The sequence below is a fragment of the Cheilinus undulatus genome, linkage group 3, assembly GCF_018320785.1.
Source record: "Cheilinus undulatus linkage group 3, ASM1832078v1, whole genome shotgun sequence".
Classification (NCBI taxonomy): Eukaryota; Metazoa; Chordata; class Actinopteri; order Labriformes; family Labridae; genus Cheilinus; species Cheilinus undulatus.
Window position 1 is genome coordinate 42840375 of NC_054867.1, and position 22657 is coordinate 42863031.

At 39.4% G+C, this 22657-nt stretch overlaps 1 protein-coding gene across 3 annotated transcripts in view; it reads left to right on the forward strand.

Moving 5' to 3' along the window:
• The window catches only part of slc12a5a (solute carrier family 12 member 5a), a 315053-nt gene that overhangs the window by 249315 nt on the left and 43081 nt on the right, over nucleotides 1-22657 (forward strand). For all 3 annotated transcript variants that reach the window (XM_041782804.1, XM_041782805.1, XM_041782806.1), the window contains exon 4: nucleotides 1199-1345. In XM_041782804.1, coding sequence (XP_041638738.1) covers nucleotides 1199-1345 — 147 coding nt within the window. The remainder of the gene's footprint in view (nucleotides 1-1198; nucleotides 1346-22657) is intronic.

Sequence of the window (22657 nt, forward strand, 5' to 3'; positions counted from 1 at the left end):
AATGTCTGTGCTCTCACATGTTATAATAGATCCAGGCTGGAAATCATAATAATTACCCTCTGTTGTCCTTGAGCAGGAGAGGATGGTTCTTCTATTATGTGCTGGGTCAGGGGATTGTCCTTGAGGTTTAGTACATGCCATTAGGCTGGTGCACACACATGCACATACCTGTACACAAACAAATAGGTCTGTGAAAACATGGACAATGACTTTGACTGGAAGCCTTCGGGCAAAGAAAACTCCTATTAATCAATCTGAAATGAGACAAAATGTGTCGCTGATTGCTTTCAGTGGAACGGCCTTGAAACGGATTCAAATGCAGCGTAAGGAAGGACGAGCAGAGAAGCTCTGGCTTTGTCCACTGATCCACACCAGAGACAGCACTGCAGCAAAAACCAGCCCGACCAAATCCACTGCAACAGAATGAAGGAGGCTGCAAAGAAATTAAATAAATATCAGACTGATCCCCAGGCTGCTTCCTGATCTGGAGAAGCCTGGACTAAGATTAATTATTGGTGTGAAAATCAACAAAAGATTTGCACTGTGTTTCCAGTGGGGAAAAAAAAAAAAAAAAACAGCAGTTTAAAGGTGCAGATGATGCAGCTAAAAACCAGAGCTTTCGCACCTTAAACTGCTTAAACAGCATGCAAATGTAGCAGTTTAAAATGCACGCTTAGGTGCCAAGGAAAAAGCCTTAAAACTGTTATTTCCTAGAAGTAATATATTTAAACAGATTTATTTGCAATTGACTCAACTAAACAAAGATAGTAATGTGGCAACATCGCCTGTTTTAACCCAGAGCACCATATTACATTCCCATATTGGGCTTTTAAAAGTAAAAATCTGTGGCATCCTACAAGTGACTTCATAGCAGTCTGGCCATCTGTAGTCTGTTTTCTCTGCATGTGATGTTAAAAGAGGAAAACACAATTTATTAAGAAAATTTGCACGCTGTGGTTCCCAGCATGCACGGCTGCTGTGTTGTCTTTAATTGATTCATAGAGATGCTAAAGGTGAGGCAGGAGTCATTCAGTGAGAGCTACACATTATGGCAAACATTTACTCCCTCCAGTCTGGATGAAACTTTCCTGGATTTAGATAAATATGTGAAAGTGGAAAAGGACAGAAGCTTTTTGCCCACCCTATTTTCATGCAAGTTTTAAATCTCATATGTCTCCTTTTCCTCCTCTTCCTTCAGGCTCCCCAGCTCGGCACCCTGATGGGCGTCTACCTGCCATGCATCCAGAATATCTTCGGTGTCATCCTCTTCCTTAGGATGACCTGGCTGGTGGGGATCGGAGGAGTCATTGGGACCTTCATCATCGTCTTTATGTGCTGTACCACAGTGAGTGTGCTTCTAACTCTGTTTGCAGCACTTTGACCAGGTGTAACTTCAAATCAGGCATGCCCACAAAAAAGTGTCATTGAAGAACGACCTCAAACCGGGGAGCAGCTTCACAGGTAATGAGCTGTGCAGCAGTAAAAGGTAGCAGCTGTTCACCATTAGAACGTTCACCGAGGACAGTGAGGGGTCTGTGGAGCTGCTGAGGTTATTGAAGGGGTAGGTAAATATCAATCTGGATATCATAACAAATGTAGATTACTTTTATCCAGCTGCTATCATTATTATTTTCCTTTTTAATTTTGAATCATAATTGTGTGATACAAGAATCCACAAATTAATAAAAGACGTACAACCAGTTTTTGCTGGTTTTGGATGAGATGTGGAATCATTTTCTCAAAACTGTGTGGAAAAAGTGCCAGAGTATTCTACTCAAGTAAAATAACAGTTACTCTGGTTAAAACTTACTTAAGGGGTCCGTAATCACGCCAGTGTGATTTTATCATGCGCTACTTCTGTCACATGACAGCATGAAAACAAAGCCACATTTGCATTGCAATCATTTGTGTGGAATAATCTAATCTTTCATCTTTTTTAATCTTTAAGCTTTTTTTTCAATTTTTGATAGATGTCAATAGGCCAAGTACAACAGGTAATATGATCTTTTTAATTTGATATTACTGGTATTTTTTTCATAATTTCAGCATATTGTAATTTCTTTGTAAAAATGACTATATTGTTTAATAACATTTTTAAAACTCCATTTTTGTGGGGATGTTGGCCCTATATCTAAAACAGTGAATAAACTTTAAAAAAATGTATAGTTTTCTTTTAATAAAGTTATTGTAGTGCTGAAAAAGATTATATCATAGTATATATTTTCTGAGTGGTTTCTTTTGTCAAAAGAAAATTAACAAAATGGCAAAATGGATATCTAAGAGTTATGTAGAATTGGAAGTGCTGATTTCAAATTGTGCTCAAAAAAGTACAAGTACCCAAAAAGAACCACTGAATTCCAGCCTCTTAACAGGTGCAACACCAGAATTACAAAGTTGGCTGGGCCTGCTAATATAAAAGGTCAAACAGTTTCTCCATCAGTTAGACAACTGCACTCTTCACCTTTTTAAAGATAATGCTGGTGATTTTTGAAACATTAAGACTACAATAAAAACAGCCATTTTATGTGAGAGTAATAGCCTTGGCCTATTTAGATTAATTAATTTGCACAAGTAAAGCATGCAGTTCTTATTACCCACAATGGCAGAAATATGGTTCTCTTATTGTCTGCTTTGCTAAAGACTCATAAATCAATTCTGTAGAAACACCAGTCCCTTACTTCTATGTAATAAAATCCTTACTATTTAATGATAAAGATGAATTATTATTTGTTTGCAAGGAGAGAGAGAGCATACTGTGCTAACTTTTGTAGCCTTAGATAATCAGAAACAGTTCAATTTCTGCTTCTAAAACAATATAAAGCAGTGATCCTCCGCTGGTTAGTTTGGATCCAAAAGTGAGTTGTGAAGATCTTTCAAGTGGGTGGCGAATAAGTGCCAGGAAAAAGGGCCAAAAATCCTTGTAAGGAAGCCCTAAGTGGACAAACAGTAAATTCATACATACTATTTTTTTAGGTTTTCCTATGATGAAGAGCAGATTTCAGTATTTGTCTGAAGATTTCTAATTATTTATCTCATTTTTTTTGCATAGCAAGGCTGGTTTTCCCAAGAAAATGAAAACATTTCTAGATTACCATATTTCCCTGCTGTCTTGGGAACATGGAGTGCAATAGGATGTATGTGTGGAAGTTCTTCTGTAATCATGTGCCTTTTAAACACGATTGTTTAGTCCTGTCTCTTGTTCAGTTATGCTGTGTTCAAACTTGGATCCAAACTGGAACGTTTTCCATTAAATGAATATGAGTGGTTGGAATTTAAAAAAAATTTTGGTCACAATTTCTCATAAGGAGGTGGTGGTGGATCGGCCAGTTCAGACAGGAACATTCAGCGCTAACTCCAGTCTTTCCTTGCTGATAAAACCTTGAGTTTTCTGACTTTTACCTACTCTCCCCTTCACACTTAGGCAACCTCTTCCCTTGTCCTTAGAGCAGGGATCATCAATTACATTGTACAAGGGCCAAGTTTTTCCTTGCTGCTTTGGAGGCCGGACTTTCAAAAAAACATTTCAACATTTTGATCTAATTAACATACTTTAAAAATATTTTATTTTATTTTAAATGTATGCCATTTTTAGCCTCGAAAAGTAAGATCAGTCCCTATACCATGTCCAGCCACAAGGGGGCCATTGAGATATTTAAGCTGAATGCATCGGGGCTGTTATGTTCTCCATTACTGAGTTTGGTGCTAATATGGTGTGCCCTGATTGGAGGAAAACCTGTGCAAGAAAAAGGTCTTTAGTTTTAAATGCTTGAGGCTGAAAGAAAACCAGTTTTAATCAAGAATGCACTCAAAATATTTGCATCATGCTTGCTGATAATGGATGACAGGTGGATTTCTATAGAAGAGATCAAACATTTAACTAATATGGTTTAATATTAGTATGGTATACTATATAGTTTATATTAATCTTAATTGTTTTTGAGTATAAATAGCTGTAGGGATTAAAAAGTGTACCTTATATACATCAACCTATTATTCCCTGCATATTTCTGAACTTAATAATGTTCTGGGGGCCAAATGGGCAGAAGGCTTAACCTTCCTCCTGCATCACTTAGCAATCTCTAAAGTTACATTAAAAATTACTAATGATATCATGTTTTCCTTCCTTTAATACTAAACATAGATCTTTAAATATAACTCTTCATCACATTCTGACACATGGACAAAGGTGTGAGTGGCAGACAGCTTAACTTCCTTCTATTTAAATGTCAAAGAGTTGTACAGCCTCAGGAAAGAATAACTATTTTTACTCCAAAAAAGGCAGACTTATCCCTGCTGTAAGCCTTATTAAACCTTGTTAAAATGACTCTTCATGGGAGGAGGTTCCACTTTTATCTAATTTTAGCCACTTTGACCACACTGACCACTGGTGGAGTGTAAAGTTGCTGCAACTGCAGTCCCTCGGCATTAGCAATGAAGGCGATCATCCAAAAACAAAGCTCCCTTTGTGCCAGCTGCTCTTTTGTCGCTCTAGTAGTATTTTAAAAACACATTTTCCATCTCTTCAAAGAATAAAAATGGGTGATGGCACACGGAGATGTTCCCTTGTTCCCATAAATATCGTTGCTACAGATCTGTCATGTGTCAGCGTGATTCTGGTGTTGGACTGACGGCCCGCTGTGGCCTTGAGACTCGTATTACAAAAGAGCACGTCCCACAGGATCTGCTCAGCTGCTGTCAGTGATCTGAGTGGCTGTTACCAGCTGATTGTGTTTGACTTGTTTGATGCATTTGATTGTCAGGAAACATATAATCTGCTTCCAAACACCTTCTTTGCTCAGGAGTTATTCTTAGGTATGCTTATGTAATCATACAGGACAGTTTAGCTCACACTGTGCGGTCTGTCGGCCTGTCAGGGTTGTGATTCTTTCCTCTGGTTGGCTGTGTGCGTTGTAGCAGGGCTCTATGTTGGCATGTGTGTGTGTTTGTGCAGCCTAGATTCTCCTCTAGCACGGAGTGTATTTATAGAACAACCCCCTCAAATCCCAACCATGGCAAAGTTGACTGCACATACACACACAGAGGCAATACGCTTCCCAATCATGTTTCAGTGTGACAGTGAGGAGAGGCCTTTAAAACAGCACAGAGAGGGACAGAAGAGTGTTCTTTTCATTCTTTCATTTTATTTTAAACAGATTCAGCTCACTTTTTCATGTGCATTACTATTTCCTTTGAAGTAAAGAGACCACTCTTATCTGAATATCCATGCATGTGTGCATTTTTTGCTACTGTTGATCAGTTAGGGTGGGAATCTCGACATTTGAGTACAGAGAATTTAAATTCTACACTTTGTGTTGGCAGAATGCACACTGACTGCCCCCTATAGGGCAGTAAATATACTGAATATTTCTGTTGGTTGATCAGGAGGCAGTTGGCATATCTGATGCCAGCTTTCATCACCTCAGAGCTCAACATTGATGGCCAAATTTTCCACATCCATCACTTTTAATAGAAGCACCTGATAGCCAAAATTAGCAGGTAAAAACAGGCTCCACCAAATAGAGATGTCTCTGTGATGCTCTGGGGTTTTGGGTGTTTTCATTCTTTTTCCTAAGATTTTTTTTTTCCAACAAGTTCGACAGCATATGACATAGTGTCTTCTTCAGCCTATTCACCATTGTCTTTAGCCTTTGTTCCCATCCTTGGGTCTGGAGTACCAAGGATCCCTGGGGGCATAAGGCCTATCTGCACTGAGGTTGTCAAAATGAGGCATGCATATTAAAGGAAATTAGGAAATGCTGACTGGATGGTTTATATAAAAAGTTGTTTGATGAGAACAAGTGTGTAGGCCTACTGTGTTGGGTCTATATCAATACACTTAAAATTGATGGTAGTATTTGACAAGGAAGGCTGCCATAAATAAGGATAAAGGGGAAAGCTTTCTAGGGCCAAGCAAAAGTGGGACTCATGAAGGTCGACAAGATCATAGTCAATTATAAAGTTAAGCTGTGATAACGATATTTTATTTCCAACTTATTTTCTGCTCACATCAAAGCAACAAAAAAATGATTTTTATGTATTTATTCATGCTGTTGTACAGTATAGGCTTTTTTAAAATTTAACCCTTTTTTCTTAAATCACAATGACCTTTTTATTGGTCATTTCTATAATGCGGATGGGCACACTGAGCTTAATTATTAGGAAAGTAATGTTAGACTTTAGACCTAAGCCATGGTGTTCACAAACGTCAGAAAAATATAGTATGTAGAAAGTGGCAGAAATTGGTGGGAACTGGCAGAAAAAAGTGTTAAAAGTTGCAAAAAAGTTACAAAAAAGGGAATTACAGTGGCCAAAACTAGTGGATCTTCCACAAAAATGGGAAAGAAGTGTAAAAAAGAATTGGCAAAAATGGGCAAAAAAGCCATAAAATGGATTAAGTATGATGAAGAAGGGTGAAAAGCCTTACAAATGGGATGAAGGTAGCAAGAAAGGGATACGATACAATACATTATGGTGGGCTGCGGTAACATATGATACGGTACGTTTTGATGGGATACAAATATTACAGAATATAAATGGAAGTGGAATCAGTAGTCGAGTTGTAAAAAAAAACAGGGGGGATGGTCAGGGCTGTAGCCAGGGTTTCAAAATTAGTGAGGTCCAGAATTAAATGACCCCCCCCCCCCCCCCCCATATATATATATATATATAGAGAGAGAGAGAGAGAGAGAGAGAGAGCCATATTTTTGCTGCTTTTTGACCATTTTGCTCACATTTTTGCCCATTTAAGTTACTTTTATACTTATTTTTGCCATGTTCTTGCTGCTTTTTGACAATTTTTCTCACATTTTTGTGAGCTTTCAATGATCATATTCCTTGTTGCAATAATAAAGATATTTTTAATGTCTATCTGACTTTTTCAAGTTATTTTCATCATAACATTAAGCCCACATTTTTTTAGCTCTGTTTTATTGGGGTTTTTCCCTCAGAATTCAACCAGCATAAACCAGTGATCTTGCCCACCTCATCCCCCCTCAAATATACCCCTGCACCCTCCCCTTCCCTCACACAGCAGCTCATCCTGTTTTTATCTCCCTCACCATGTTTCTGTGTCATTATCAGTAGGCTTTATTTTATTATATCACCTTAGAATATACCTACGTTTTCTTTATTTGTTTTCACCCGCGATCTGATTTTAAAACAGCTGATCAGCGCGAGGAATTTCTACGACGTCAATCAGAACCAGCGCGGGAGCTTTACGGAGTTTTACCATAAATTCACAAACTAAAGGATCTACTATAGCTTCTACTATAGCAGAAGCTGACTTTTGACAAGAGAGGTTGCAGAACAACAAGTGTGTTTACAGGCCTCACGTGATTAGAGTTTCTGTGCTGCTCAGGAGAGAGAGAGAGAGAGAGAGAGAAAGGGAGAGTGAGTGCACTCAGCGCGCACCTCATTGATCAGGGATGGCACTGATTTCCAAAAATAGATATCGTGAGGGTTGATTTACTAACGTAACGACAAAGTAAAGTTTTTGTTTGGTCAAAATTATAAATACATTACCTCGATTATATTTATCATACAGCTGCTACTCGCCACGGCCAAAATCCACCCGCATTTGGCTAGTTGGCGGGTGTAAATGTAAAGCCCTGTCAAAGCCTCCTAAATGTTGAAATGGTGGTAATATTTCCAATGTTAAAATAGTAGTAATATTTCCACATTCATTGATAAAAATGGCTCAAGGGATGGAAAGGGGGGGTGACCGTTTTAGAAGGGGGATGATTTTGACCATTTTTATTTCAGGGGGATGCCATCCCCCCTCATCCCCCCTCAACTGAGTACTGGTTACCATAGGATATGTTACAACCATACATTATGGTTCGACGCAATACAATTTGAGAGGATAAGATACAAGAGATTACAGTATGTCAAACCATACGATGTGGGTTTTTTTATGTTATGATACAATACGATACAATGAGGTACGAAATGATAATTCACAATATTATAGGACAGGATGCAGTGCAATACACAATACAATACTATATGGTATGTACAATACATTACGTTTCAGTATGAAAGGATATTTTATAACAATACCACACAATACGTAAGGGTTAATGCCTGACCAGGTGTCCAATTATCAGGGATTAATGGATGAGGGGAGGCGTGCCTCTGTGAAGTCCATTAATCCCTGATAATTGGACACCTTGAAGGGGATTAACCACTTATACCATGGTCACTTGCCAAAGAAAAGAATTAATAAAACCACTAATTTATCATTTCATACGTTTTGCGATCAAAATATAAAGTTTTACTAAAGCAACAATTCTTTTTCCCTAGCAATGCCTGAGGGTTTGACTAATAACTGGAATAATCATTTCGATCCCAAAACATTCTTAGGGAATTTAAATGTTATTTAGTACTCCAGTAAATAGGACGGGCCATAGATACGAAAACGCAATGGAACAGAAAAAAACTAGTCTGCTCAGTGTACTTTCTGAACAGATTTGAAGATGAGGGAGCCGGAGAGTCATCTGTGATCAGACTATAAACCTGTAAGTTAACATAGACAGTCATCTGATAGAAAGCTTATTATTAGCAGATCAGCTCTTTGAATAAACAGAATAATACCTCCTTCTGCACTACAAGGTAACAGAGGTGCTCATTCCCTGTTAGAGTCATGTCAATATTTATCAGCTATTATCATGCCAGTTCATCAGAAGTGTTTCTACAAAGAAATAATGGCTTGTTTTCTTTTGTTTTATGTTATTCATATATTCTGAAAATAGTTTATGGAAGATAGAACGGGAGGGAAGTAAGCTTTTTGCAACACTCACCTCTCAGTGTTAAGGTGAGTCTGGGAACAACTCGTTGAAAATAGGTGATAAGACTATCTTGAGTTACCGGTATCAAACCTGCAGTCTGTCATTATATTCATGTCAGTGAAGTGATGGTTGATGCCGGCTCGCAGGCTCCTTAGGCTGGCGACGCTGTACTCCCTGCTCAGAAAGTATGACCGACTCTGGTTGCTATGGTTACTCCTATCATCTAACGGCTGCTGCACATTAATTTGGAATGGTGTAAAGATTTTTTGACTAGAACTACTTGGGAAGTTCGAACGGTGTCCATATATTGGAAGTTAATGGACACCAGTGGAATTTCCAGAGCTAATCAGAATCAAGTATTCACCAAGACCATGGTATAAAATGAAATTATATGATGATACAGTACAGTTCATTTTGGCCATGGGATATTTGTCTTGGGCTCTAATTGCTGCACACATAGAAGACACTACTGTAAAGTGCATCTTATACCATCCATTGCCTCCTTATTTAAACAGTCCATAGTTAAAAGACAACTGTTAAATTCAGCAGTAGCTTCCTGGAGCAGCATGAGCAGTTTAGACAGGGATTTGATGGGGACATGTCAGAGGAGTGGGAAGGCAGATCTTAATTCTCTCCCTTCCTAGCCTTGTCCATGATATCCTAAAGGCATTTTTTTTAAATTCCATACCAGATGGACCTCAGCTGATACTGTGGAGTTTAGCTACTCTGCAAGCTGCTAAATGGTCAGTAGTGGGCCAGTGCATTGCAAATCTTGGATGTACCGTCAATATATTTGACTGCAGCCTTATGAAATTCTTATGTGTGATGAGTATAAAAACATAAATTGAAACTCATTTTAATCACTGGTAAAAATATTTCCTTGAGGAGAGATTCTGTGAAAGCTTCCACTGATATATAGCCCTCTGTTTTATATGAAAATTGTGCAGTGTAATAAAATAACTCAAGAAAAAAAAGCCTGGAAGATAAAAGCTGGTTCAGACTCAGTTTGACAGGGAGCCATGCAAACACACGTACATTTGGCTAAATATCTTACGCTTACACACACATCAAATCTCTTTGCATGTCACACACTAGTGAGTGTTTAATCTTTGAAAAATAAATTCTGTTCCTCTCTTCTTCCCCGGCTCATTTTTTCCTCACCCTTTCTATCTTTTTCTCACACACAAACGCGCACGCTTTCTTCTTATCAGTCATGGCGTGCTCGTTGCAGAGCCCCGGGGCGATAAGCCCGAGCATGAACGGTGTGTGAGAAACCCCCACCTCTCTCCTCCTGAGCTCCTTACATAACACATAACCACCCTGCCCTCCAGGGGGTTACCAGATACACACCGCAGGAGTGTGCATGTGCCAGTGTGTAAACATGTAAGCAATGATCCTCACCTTAGTGAAATCCACAGGACATGAAGTGCTGTAAAGCCAGATAATATACAGCACAAACCCCCCCCATGTTTTATTCACGTGAAGGCATGATGGGATATCACTGACAGAGCACTTTCTATTGGATGCTCAATCACAGCAACGCACACGAGTGTTGCCGTCCAACACTCAAGCTGTTATTCTTCCGTCAAGCAGCATTCTGACAGAACATTAACGAGCCGCCGCACGTTCTGGGAATGATTATTACAGGAGAACTGAGCCGCCGTGTGACACATTATACCATTAAGCATGAAATTATACACACGGCCATGTTTAAAAGAGCAGAATACGACTGTAGATGTCCTTCTTTGAGCAGATATATTCAACCGTGCGCTGCTTGTGTATTTTTAGCACTGATAATGAATGCAGACTTGTCACAAGATAAAATGAGATTTAATATTCTAGATGGAAAGTCATCTGTTGTTTGGCCTTCCTCATTACTTCCAGGTCCTGAATCCAAACGCTGCAAGGCGAAGAGTGCTCTGCCCTCTGTCGTGACTCATTTAAATGCTAAAGATGCTTTTCTCCCCTCTTCCCTTTTCATTCTTCACTCTCATCTCGTTCGCTTCCTCAATTTCTCCCAGCCCTTTTTTCATTTTACTGTCTCATTATTTCCCCTTTCTTCTCCTCCTCTCTTTGTCGCCTCTGCCTCTCTCTCTCCCTCTCTTTTCACCTCAACCGTCTGACTTTTGTCCCTTTTTTTTAACCACGTCCCTACCCTAAAGAGCAGCTGCAGCTCACTCTCTGGAGCTCGGTTTCTTCATCGATGTCGGCCTAAAAAATAAAAATCACCTCCGTCTCCTTCGCCTGACATGTCTGCCTTTCACAGTTCGCCATCCATAGGGAATCCAAGTGATAAACAGCGCTCTTGAAATAGATTTTTCCATCGCACAGTTGTACGAAAATTGATGAAGTTGTACTTGAGAAAAATATTTGTGTAATGAAGCATGCTAATGAAGCGCGCTCTCAGGGCAGCGCAAAACGCCACTCCTGTCAAAACCAATTTTTGCTCAACAGCGAGGTCGATTAAAGGCCACATCAGAGTTTCTCCGTGGCTTTCAGAGGAAGCAGACCTAATGTGTCCTTTGTGGTCAGCTTCGTGTGTAGAACAGCAGACCATTCTTAAAAAGTCAAATTAGCTTCATTGTACCAAATGCATTCACAGGCCGAGAGATAACAGTGGTGGCTTATTGCTAGAATTTACATTTGCAAGGAAATCAGGCAGATATTCTGTTGTGTCTCATATGAGAAGATAGAAAGCAAGGTAGCATACAGTGCTGTGGAAAAGTATTGACCCCCTTCCTGACTTCCTTTTGTTTTTGTATATTTAAATGTTTCAAACCATCAAGCTAATTTTGATATTAGACAAAGGTGAGAAAATTCAAAATGCAGTTCAGTCAGGACCATATTGTCATGAAACACACATGATTTTCAGCCATAAATATTTCTTTATTAGCAGTTGTTGAATAGGCAGTTTGGCTGTTCTGGGATCCCCCCTGCCCTTCCAGGAGCCTACCTGAAAAGAATGAAGCTGGACCAGTACACATTCCTGCTCTTCCTATGCCGATAAGTAAAGCCTGAGGCAGGGATTGAATCAGTAAAACCCAGAGCAGAGCAGGCATCAATGACAACGGAATGACATTGGTTAAGTCAGAAGCAGGAGGAGCTTGGGTGGAGGAGGGTTGCAAGAGCAGCTTGCAAAGACAGTGACAGAGCCTAGCCAGGCTAGAGCAGTTTTTATATGGCAGCCTGAGTGGGATAAGCCATAGCATGCAAATCAACTAGCCATCAGCTGATAAGGGCTTGCATGAGATCAGCTGATCTCAATTATAGAAAAAGCCATCCAAACCATAATGGCCTAAGTAATTGCCCCTAAATAACAATAACTGGTTGTGCCATCCTTGGCGGCAGCAACTGAAAACAAGCGTTTGTGATAACTGGCAATGAATCTTTCAAATTGCTCTGGATGAATTTTTCACCCACTCTCCTTTGTGGAATTGTTTTAATTCAGCCACATAGGAAGTTTTTCAAGCATGAATGACCTGTTTGAGGTTATCCCACAGCATTTCAATCAGATTTAAGTTCAAACTTTGACTACGCCACTCCAAAACCTTCTTTTTGCATTTTTTTAAGCCATTCATAGATGGACTTGATGGTTTCCTGCTGCATAATCCAAGTGCGCTTGATCTTAAGGTCATGAACTGATGGCCAGACATTCTCCTTCATGATTTTCTGTTAGAGAGCAGAATTCATGGATTCATCAGTTATGGCAAGTCATCTAGGTCTCATCAGTCCACAGAATATTTTCACTGGTGGTTTTGGTCTTGGAATTCTTATTGTTGTATCATAAACATTGACCAGTCCTGAGTCAAATGAGGCCTGCAGGTGTTTAGATGTTGTTCTTGGTTCTTTCATGACCTCCTCTATGAGTCGTCAGTGCACTCTTTGAGTAGTTTTGGTGGGCCGGCCACTCCTGGGAAGGTTCACCACTGTTGCAAGTTTTCTCCATTTGTGGGTAATGGCTCTCACCATGGTTTACTGGAGCCCCAAAACCTTAGAAATGGCTCTGTAATCCTTTCCAGACTGATAGATGTCAATGACTCTGTCTATCATCTGAATTTCTTTAGATCGCAGCATGATGTTGGTTCTTGAGATCTTGTAGGTATGGATGGCTTTTTTCCCTTAGTGATGATTCAAAACCTTTAAGTGTGAGAAATATGAAAGAAAACATGAAAGTGATAAATACTTTTTCACAGCACTATATCCTGATGCTTTCTACTAGCATGATTAGAGGTCACAGGGCAGAAGGATGTGTGAGTTTTAGGGTCAAGGCATCCATACCAAGATTCTTAGACAGAGATAATGCTATCACACTACAGTATGATGTATATTTCTATCCAGAAGACTGTAAATCTTCACCGTTTTAGGTTACCTGCGGGAAACTGGGACAATAAAATGGGCCACAGGCTCTGGGTCAGTGGGAAAAAAGATGCTGCACATAAGACACCTACTACAGCAGAGTACTATAGCCTCTGGTGCCGGTCCATCAGTCTGGGTTTGATCAGACACGAGGTCATCAGGTGAAGCAGCAGGACTTTTCGGTCATCAATCATACTGGCAGGAAAGACGAAAAGATGAAGAGTTCATTTTATTTTTAGATATTTGCTCCAGAGAGAACCTGCAAGAGCATTTACATCTGCAGAAAATCCAAGTGTGACCTTCAAGGCTAACTTTGCAAACCTGCCTCAGTGTTTGTCTGAGTTTGTGACAGCAGATTCATTGATGACACTTCCTCATTTCCTCAACTGCAGTGTTTCAGGAGGGTCAGAGAAAATAAAGTAGGACTTAAAGAAAAGGTAAAGGGAAAATGTATTTCACCCCATCTGAGAGCAGTGTCGCTCGTGAGATGATCCAGTGAAGATAAAATGACAGTCCTTCAGGAGCAAACAAAAGGACAAAAGAACGATTATCTGTGTCACCAAAGAACACAGCGAGTTTAAAAAGGTCAAAACTGTCAGGAGATCATCATGCTTTGGACAAAAATGTCTCACAGACTGGGTTATGATTGAATAAAAAATGATAAATCTACAGAAATGATTCATGCATAAAGACAATGGACTTTTCTGCTTACAGAGTTGCAAATTGAAACCTCTTAATTTGTGCTTATTTTGTTAGGAATTGTGCCCTCAATTTAAGCCAACTACAACTGATGTTTGTGACTTAACATTTAACATGGCAAGCATACTTTATGAGATGTAACATTTGAGCTAGCTTACAGTTGCTACTTTTGTGAGTACTGGTATAAATCAGCTTCCAGTTCTTCTGTATTTCAGAAGAAGCTTATGAAAATGCTCGCAGTTTGAGCTACATGGCTGCATAAATGATACTGTGGCAAAAGTCTGGGGCTCATGATTGGCCCAGGGAAAAAGTCAGCATCATATGGTGGCTTTTGACCAAATACATCTCAAACTTGTAGTCTGAAGTCTTCTCTTAGGGAACTGAATGGTTCCTATGGTCCTGTTTCTGTGATTCAACCAGGGTCAAGGCAGATTATGCAAATCAGGCTTCCTGACACAGGCAGGCTTCAGGAAAACAAAGTAAATCAACGTTATTATGCAGTATTAGTCAATTACTAATGAAGATTTAAATGGTAATGATCTAATATTAACTAAACAAATGGAATTGCCATTTTTTAATTTTTATTTGGTTGTACTGTAATGAAGGATCTGGGTCAGGGACAGTTCCTATAATCTATCCATCCATCCATCCATCCATCCATCCATCCATCCATTTTCTACACCTCTTATCCCGCCTGGGGTTGTGGGGGGCTGGAAGCTATCACAGTTGTCACTGGGTGAGAGGCGGGGTACACCCTGGACTGGATGCCAGTTAATCACAGGGCTAATATACTAGTATAGAGACAGACAACCAGGCACACTGACATTCACACCTACGGCCACCAGTTAACCTGATGAGCATGTCTTTGGTGGTGGGAGGAAGTCCGAGTGCCGGGAAGTGAACCAGGGACCTTCTTGCGTTAATGCAACAGCGCTAACCCCTGCGCCGCCGTGCAGCCCTGATACTGATAGTGATTTTGTTTTCCAGCAGGACTTGAAACCTGCACACAGTGAAGCCAAAACTAACAGGAACTGGTTTGCTGACCCTGGTATTACTGCACTTGATTGGCCAGCCAACTCACCTGACATAAACCCCATCAACAACCTGACAAAGATGAGAGACACAAGACTCAATAATACATATGAGCTGAAAGCTGCTCAGAGCAACCTGAGCTTCATAACACCCCAGCAGTGCCACGGACGCAGTAATTTGTAAATAGGGAGCTCCAACCAATGTATGGATGCATTAATGAGCATAATTTTCCACAAGGCCAACATTGTAAATTTTTTTTTTTTTTTTTTTTTTTTTTTTTTTTTTGGGCTGATGTTTTGTGATATTTTAATATTTTGAGATAGTGGATTTTTGATTTTCATGAGCTTTAAGCTGTAATCTTCAAGGTTAAAACAAAAAATTGCCTTGAAATATTTCACTTTGTAATGATGAATCCAGAATATATGGAAGGTCAATTTCCTGAATTAAACCACAGGAAAAAATAACTAACTTTTTCATGATATTTTTTATTTTTTATTTTGCACCTTTACATCCAATATACAGATATACAAAACATACAAGATGACACAGCGTGCATTGAAACATTAGTCCTTTGCACCTTATTAAGCTGCAATAAGTGACCCGTGTGCTTTAGTTTCTTCTTTGAATTGTCTAAGTCAGCAGTTCAATGAGTCACCCTGACGTTTCATTTCTGCTAAAGGCATTGGCTCTGCTGACTATGGCCAGAGAGAAATGTTTGTTAACCTATAGAATGCTAATGATAGCTGCCTATCAGAAATGTTCAGCAATGCAACCCCACAGTTACAGTTCCTGGGCCTTTAGGAAGTACTTTGCATTAAATCAGACCCAGGCTCCTGTGGTTGAAAAGCACAGCATTCCTTAAAAGGTTCCTAGTTCCTGCAGCCAAAGAGCACCTATAATGAGTCATGTACTGTATTATTGTAAAAAGAAACATGTGCATTTCTAAATCACCCAGACCTTTCCGAATGCAATGAAAAATAGGAAAAATGCACATTTTTATTCATGAAGAATAAAAAGGCTGTCTCTGACGATGGTGGGTTGAGGATTCAGTATGGAGAACATAATATCATCATACCGTTAGAGGTACCTGTCAGCCATCCTTAGACTCATCTAAGGATAGTCCTTAGAATTGTCCTAAATTTTCTCCTCCTTACAGCACCTCAGAGAAGAGGTAGACAGGCATCACAGACGTTAGTGGAAGGAAGCATTGTTTGATCCAGTTCTGACTATTTGGCACTTCCATTTACAAGAAACAATTCTACAAACTCACATGTGGTCTCAATTAGATGGATTGTCCTGTTAGTCTTATATATTTCAAGGGCATAAATCTTCTTCTGGAGTTCATTCTTACTGAACTGTAATTTTACCTCATCATTTCTTTAATATATGTAATCTAGATGTATGTGTTCCCCCTACTGTTCTCTCTATCATCCCTATTTGACTACACTAGTAACTGTAAATCATATAAATCCGCTGGTGTCCGCCCTGTACAGTTGTGTGATGATTCAGTGACTCAGTATGCGACGGAGTACCTCTGCGATGCTGCTGCCCACATCAGATAAAACACTTAAACAATTACTGTCTTATCTGCTGTGGTGGGAGAAGAGCTTGTGGCCTCATTATGACCAGATTAGAGCGAGGAGCTGAGTCCCACTCATTCTTCACTGCTCATCATCAGTTCGCCGGCCCTCAGGTGACAATAACCACATTACAGACTTCACAGAGATGGCAGTAATGATAGTTGAACATAACCGGTTGGGAGAAACTAGACTGTCTGCTATTATACGTCTCACTGTCCCTGGTTTATTTGTTTGTTGCTTCTCTGAGAAACCTCAGTAGAGATCAAGTTTATGAGTTGGAGCTTTTTGTGATTTATTCTTCAGAAACAGAGGCAATAAGAAGACCTTTATCAGTCAAATACTTCTAGACTTATCAAGGAAAAATAATCATTGATTTTGATAAGCCATGCAGTAATTTGTAGGTGTAGAACCCAAGGAATACGGTTTACAGTCTCACCATAATGGTAGCAGGCAGATCATGGTAGTCTAGACTCTTAAAGTCTCTTTTCTCTGCTCTGTTTAGCAGCTCTTACTGGGGGATCCAGATGTGTTCCCAGTCCAGATGAGATATAAACTCTCTCCAGTGTTTTCTGGGTGTACCCCGAGGTCTCCTGCCAGCTGGATGAGCCAGCAAAACCTCCAAAGGAAGGGGCCCAGGAGGCCCCCTGATTGGATCCCTGAACTACCAGATTATTAACCAATGATTAAACAATTGCCCATATTAAGGGAGAATAAATTTTAAACTGCCAGTGTTACTGAGATCATGTCAAACATGAATAAAATATTCATGATATACTCAACAGCCACTTCATTAGGTACACCTGATCAGTTTGCATATTAAAGCAAACATCTAATCAGCCAATCACATGGCAGCAACCAAGGCATTAAGGCATGCAGACATGTTCAAGCAAGGTGATAAAGTTCAAACAAAGCATTGGAATAGGAAAGAAAGGGGATTTAAGTGACTTTGAAGGTGCCGTGGTTGTTAGTGCCAGACAGGTGGGTCTGAGTGTTTCACAAACATCTGATCTGCTGGGATTTTCAATCACAAACCTCTCAAGGGTTTACAGAAAAAGAGAAAATATCCAGCGGCGGAGCATGACTGTTCCGGGCCAGAATGTCTTGTTGATGGCAGAGGTCAGAGGAGAATGACTAGACTTCACTTCAGTTAGCCAGTAGAAGACTAGAAATAAAAGCTTGCCTGGTCTGATGAGTATTGATTTCTTTGGCATTCAAGTGTGGGGTCAGATCTGGTTCAACCAAGGTGAAGGCCTGCCAGACCACCAACAGCCATAGCACCTCATGTGTTTCCATTCTGCTGCTTGGTTTGAACTCCAGCACATCATCTTAACCTTTTCTACATGTCTAAATGCATTGAGTTGCTACAGTGTGATTGGCTGGATAGATATTTGCATTATTGAGCAGGTGAACAGATATACCTAATAATGTGGCTGGTGAGTTTACTTAAAAAATTTGTTCAAATTGTGCTATGATATCTAACAAAATATATCATATATATTTTGGTATGTCTTCAGTGCAATTAATTCCATATTTTCCTCCTGAGACTTGAGCTTTTGTTAGGGTTACATTTTGAGTTTCTCATACTTATTTGGGATAAGTTAAATGTGGAAACATCAGCCTCGTCTTTGGACAGGAATTTCTTTGGAATTCTCCCTTTCAAAATCCACACAATTTCCCTAAAATGTAATAGAAATTGCTTCAGATTTCTGTGAAAATTCTCAAAAATGTTTAAAAGTATCCCATCAAAAAGGTCCCATGGGGTGCAGATGGCCTAGTGGTTTAAGGCTCACCCCATGTGCGTGGGTGGCCCAGGTTTAAATGCAACCTTTGGCCACTTTACCCCATGTTTCTCCACCACTCTCTCCTCCCTTTCTCCACATCTTTCCATTGCTACCACTATGAATAAATGCATGAAAAGGCCAAAAATGTATCTTTAAATATAAAAGTCCTGCAAAATGTCTTCAAATTTTCCACCAGTGTTTTAACAACTTAATCATAAAGCCTAAACATTCCAATAAAAAAAATTGGCCCAAAAATCAATTTGAATTCCCTTAAATTTTTCAGTTGAATTACCAAATTTCAGAGCAAATCCCAAACAATTTCTATTACATTCCCCAAGGTTTAAAAAAATATGGAAAAATCCACAAACATCCAAACAGATTCCCTGAAATTTCCATTAAAAACAATAAACATCTCAAAGAAAAAAAATGCACAAATTCCTAAAAATTACAGTCACATTTCCCAAATTCCTATGAAAATGCCAAAATAAATTCAAAGCACATTTCCCCAAAACTAAAAATGAAACTCTCCAAAATATACAAACATACCCCCTTTGCAACTTGGGTTTTGAAAAGTGCTATATACTGTAAATAAACTAATTATTATTTTTATAATTTCATGAAAATACTTGAAAATGTCCAAGCAAATTCCCTAAAATGTCCTGTCTAGCTTTCTACCATAATGAAACACTGAACGAAGTTTAAAAAGAGCTCATGGTAGAGGTATCACCCGGCAAATCCATCTTGAAAAGCTCCAATCCAGGAAACCGGAAACGGTTTGGACCAATCACCATCATTTGAGGAGAATGAGGTGGTAGCTAAGGGCGGGGTTTCGCTGTACCAAAAGCAATGGCTGCCTCCATTGAAGCAATTTGCCTGGATGTAACTATAGTTTAGCAGCAGTTTTCTCAGAGCTGAACCCCTGGACCTCTTCTGTGAACCTGCTTTGGCATGAGTTGACGATCGTTAAGAGTGGGGTTTGCCAGTGTATACAATGGCTACTGCAGTGGTAACTATTAGCATGGATGTTGCTGTAGTACAGCGGAGGTTTAATTAGAACCAGACAACATTATTTTATCATTTTAATACAAGCATGTCTGAGTAGAGAAGACTTTCTTTCTTTTTCAACTAGGAACTCAGCTGATCATAAATCACGACAGTCCTAGCCTAGACATCTCAGGTTTCAACCACAGCTGCACTCAACTACCTTATTTTGTCGTGCTGCTCTGATTGGCCCATTTAAATGTGACAGATCGTTTTTTCAATCACCTTATGAGAATTGTTTGAAAAGTCCTGCCCTTCCTAACTGTTCTATATGGGAGTTTTTCCAGATGAATGTTTCATATATACATACAACTTTCCAACATACACAGTGGTAGTTAAAAAAAAAAACAAATAACAGCCACATAAGGGAGAATAAATGCAAGAACTGAAAGCGACAATCTGACTCTGTTTTCACAGAAAAGTAAAAGCTGTTTTTAGAAGATGGCACCAAATATTTACCAGCCTGTTCATTCTTCTCTTTCTGTCTCTGTCCATCTTTCTTTCTTGTGCAGAAAATCTGAAAAGACTCTCAGAATCCAACAATAGCCTTTGAAATAGAGACAAACTCATAATACTGTCTTTGTGCTGTCATCTCTCCCTCTATTTCTCTCTTTTTCCTATTTTCCGTCTCTCTGGCCTGTTCTTCCTCTTGCTGCCTGCCTCTCTGGCTCTCTCCCTCTGCAGGGCAGTGAAAGCTGCATGTTTGTGTTTCAGGCTAACACTGATCTCCTCTCTAGCATGCCCTCACATTTCTCCTGGTGTTTTTCTTCCACTCCATACCGCCGTTACATCACAGTTGTCATTGGCTGTCTGAATGTGCTCTGACAGCTGCTGACAGGCCCGGTGGCTTTATTATTTATCTAATCAACAACCAGTCAGCGGCGGCATCCAGCATCACTGCAAATTGAAGCTGTCCTCACGTTAACTCCGTCACAGCTTGTTTTGATTTGTTGTACCTTGGGCCTGCTGATGTTATGATGGACATCACTTGGAGGGAATGAAAATATGGAGAGTTAACTTTTTTGAAGTAACTATTTGACAGAGGCTGCTTTACTGAATGGAAGATGCCATAAAGTCAGCTCTGCATAACAAACAGTTAAAGCACTGAAACATTTTTTATAGGTATTTTGCAAACTTTTAGCTTTTTCAATGCAGTGCTTGACTAATAAACAAAGTGCTCTCCATCACCAGAGCACAAACCGGTCACTGTACCTGCAGCGCCTGCAGTTAACCCACCGGTAAATGAGCACAAACATGGCTGTGCTCACACTTGGATGCTTGAGGCAAGCATTAAGTTTGTTAGGATCATTTTGGATGTGTCTAACATTGCTATCAGAAGCCCCTTGTCCTGGTTCTGGTTAAAAATGTACATGTCTGTCACTGGAGTAGTCTATGCCCAGATTCTGGTTTGGGTAGTGTCATAGCCACATGTTTTTGTCTGGTGTTGGCGCAACTCTGGCAGTGACTTGTGTCGTGGTGGCCTGAAGTATGTGCACTCATCAACAAGAACAAATGAAATTGATCTACCCTGCAGTGATGCACCCTTTGAATATTTTATATAATACTTGATGTAAAGGAACTTGAAGTATTTTAAATTAAATTCAAATTACTTTTAACAGTGTATATTTTGGTGCATTTCCCTCTGAGTTCTCCAGCTTCCTCCCAGTCTAACGATATGCATTTTAGGTTAATTACATCAAATAGTACAGTTTAAACCTGCCCTTTTTGTAAAGTGACTTGAGATAACTTTAGGTGATGTTATACAAAGATAAATTGAGTGATTGACTGTTTGATGAGTCTAAATTGCCCAGAGGTTAGAGTTTGAGTATGAATGTTTGTCTCAGCATGACAACCATTTGATTGAGCGGTGACCAGTCCAGGATATAATCTTCCTCTTGCCCAGTAACAGAAAATCTCATGCAGAAAGGCTGTGGCAGAGAAGAAGTTTGGTTCTCTCTTTGAAACCCGCTGTTGTACAGTTGAAGCCAAGGGCGAGAAATGACTCATCATATTCCTTGTCTTTGGTTTAGTAGTTGTGACGTCTGCTGTAGTTTCACAGTTAGCCCTGCATGTGCCAGAGAGTAGTCTTATGAAATTGACTTTGCTTTGCTAGCTGCACAAATGGTGTACACTGGTGTTTCTTAGCCTCACCGAGCCCCCTCTGCCATTACTTCAGGGCCCCCAGGGGGCCTCAAGCCACACTTGGGGAATAACTGCTCAAGTCAAAATGTCAACTTAAGTACCGACAGAAAATTTCAACAATTAGATAACATAAATGATTGTAAATGTGGGATATAGAGATGTAATCTAGATTAACTAAAACCCTTGAGTGGGATTCTGCCATAACTATAACTCATGAAGTGAAAAATCCTGCATATGTTGTGCAGATATGAAAGGTTTACAAATTTAGACTTGTCAATTTGATATCATTGCTCTAGTGCCTCCAGTATGTTAACGTTTGTGTTTGATTGTTTTTCTTTATTTCCAAACACTTTTTTTTATGAAATTCATGCTTACTTTGGAATCAGTTTCACACTTAGACCCCTTAGCTTTTCTACACTTTTACTATAATAAAGTAAAGAAATGTAATGTCTATTATACTTCTGTTGAGGAACAAATACTGTACCAGAAAGGTAGTCACATCCACTGCAGCTGCATTTTGTGTTTATTGCTAAACTATGATGATTTAGAACCAGAATAGATGTCTAAGGACTTCTTGCTAACTTGGTCAACACTTTACCTACCTTAGTTTGTTGGCATTTTCATTATGAGTATAGAAGTTCAGTGATAGTTAGATTGAGATAAAATCAAGGATATGTCAGATTAAAGCCTGACAAAGGGTATAGACTTTCCTTGTTTTTATTTACCTAGTTACATGCTTTATATTGATAGACAAGGCCAGCCATAAGGGGGATAAAGGGGAGACCTTTGTGGAGCCCAGCCAACTGGGAGGGGCGAAAGGTCAGCCAGATTATGATGTTTTGTAAAGTTAAACTCTGATAGCCATATTTGGTTTTTAACCTGGAAAATAGCCCCCCTTATCAAAGCTTTAAAAATGAATTGGATTTATTTATACCGCAGTACAATACAGCCTTTTTCAAGATGTAAACCCATTTTTTAAAACAGGATTATCTTTTTTCGGTAACATCAACAATGTGGATGAGTACATTCGCTAAAACACTTGGAATGTAATGTCAGACTTTATAGTTAAGGCATGATTTGCACAAATATGAGAATGCCAGAAAATAAAGTAGAAATAACTGCAAAAATGGGTTTAAAGTGGCATCAGTTAAAGTAAATCAGTTAAAGGTGGCAAAAAAATGAAGAAAAAGTGATGAATATGGTTACAGAGTAGAAAAAAATGGTTAGAAGAGGAAAAAAG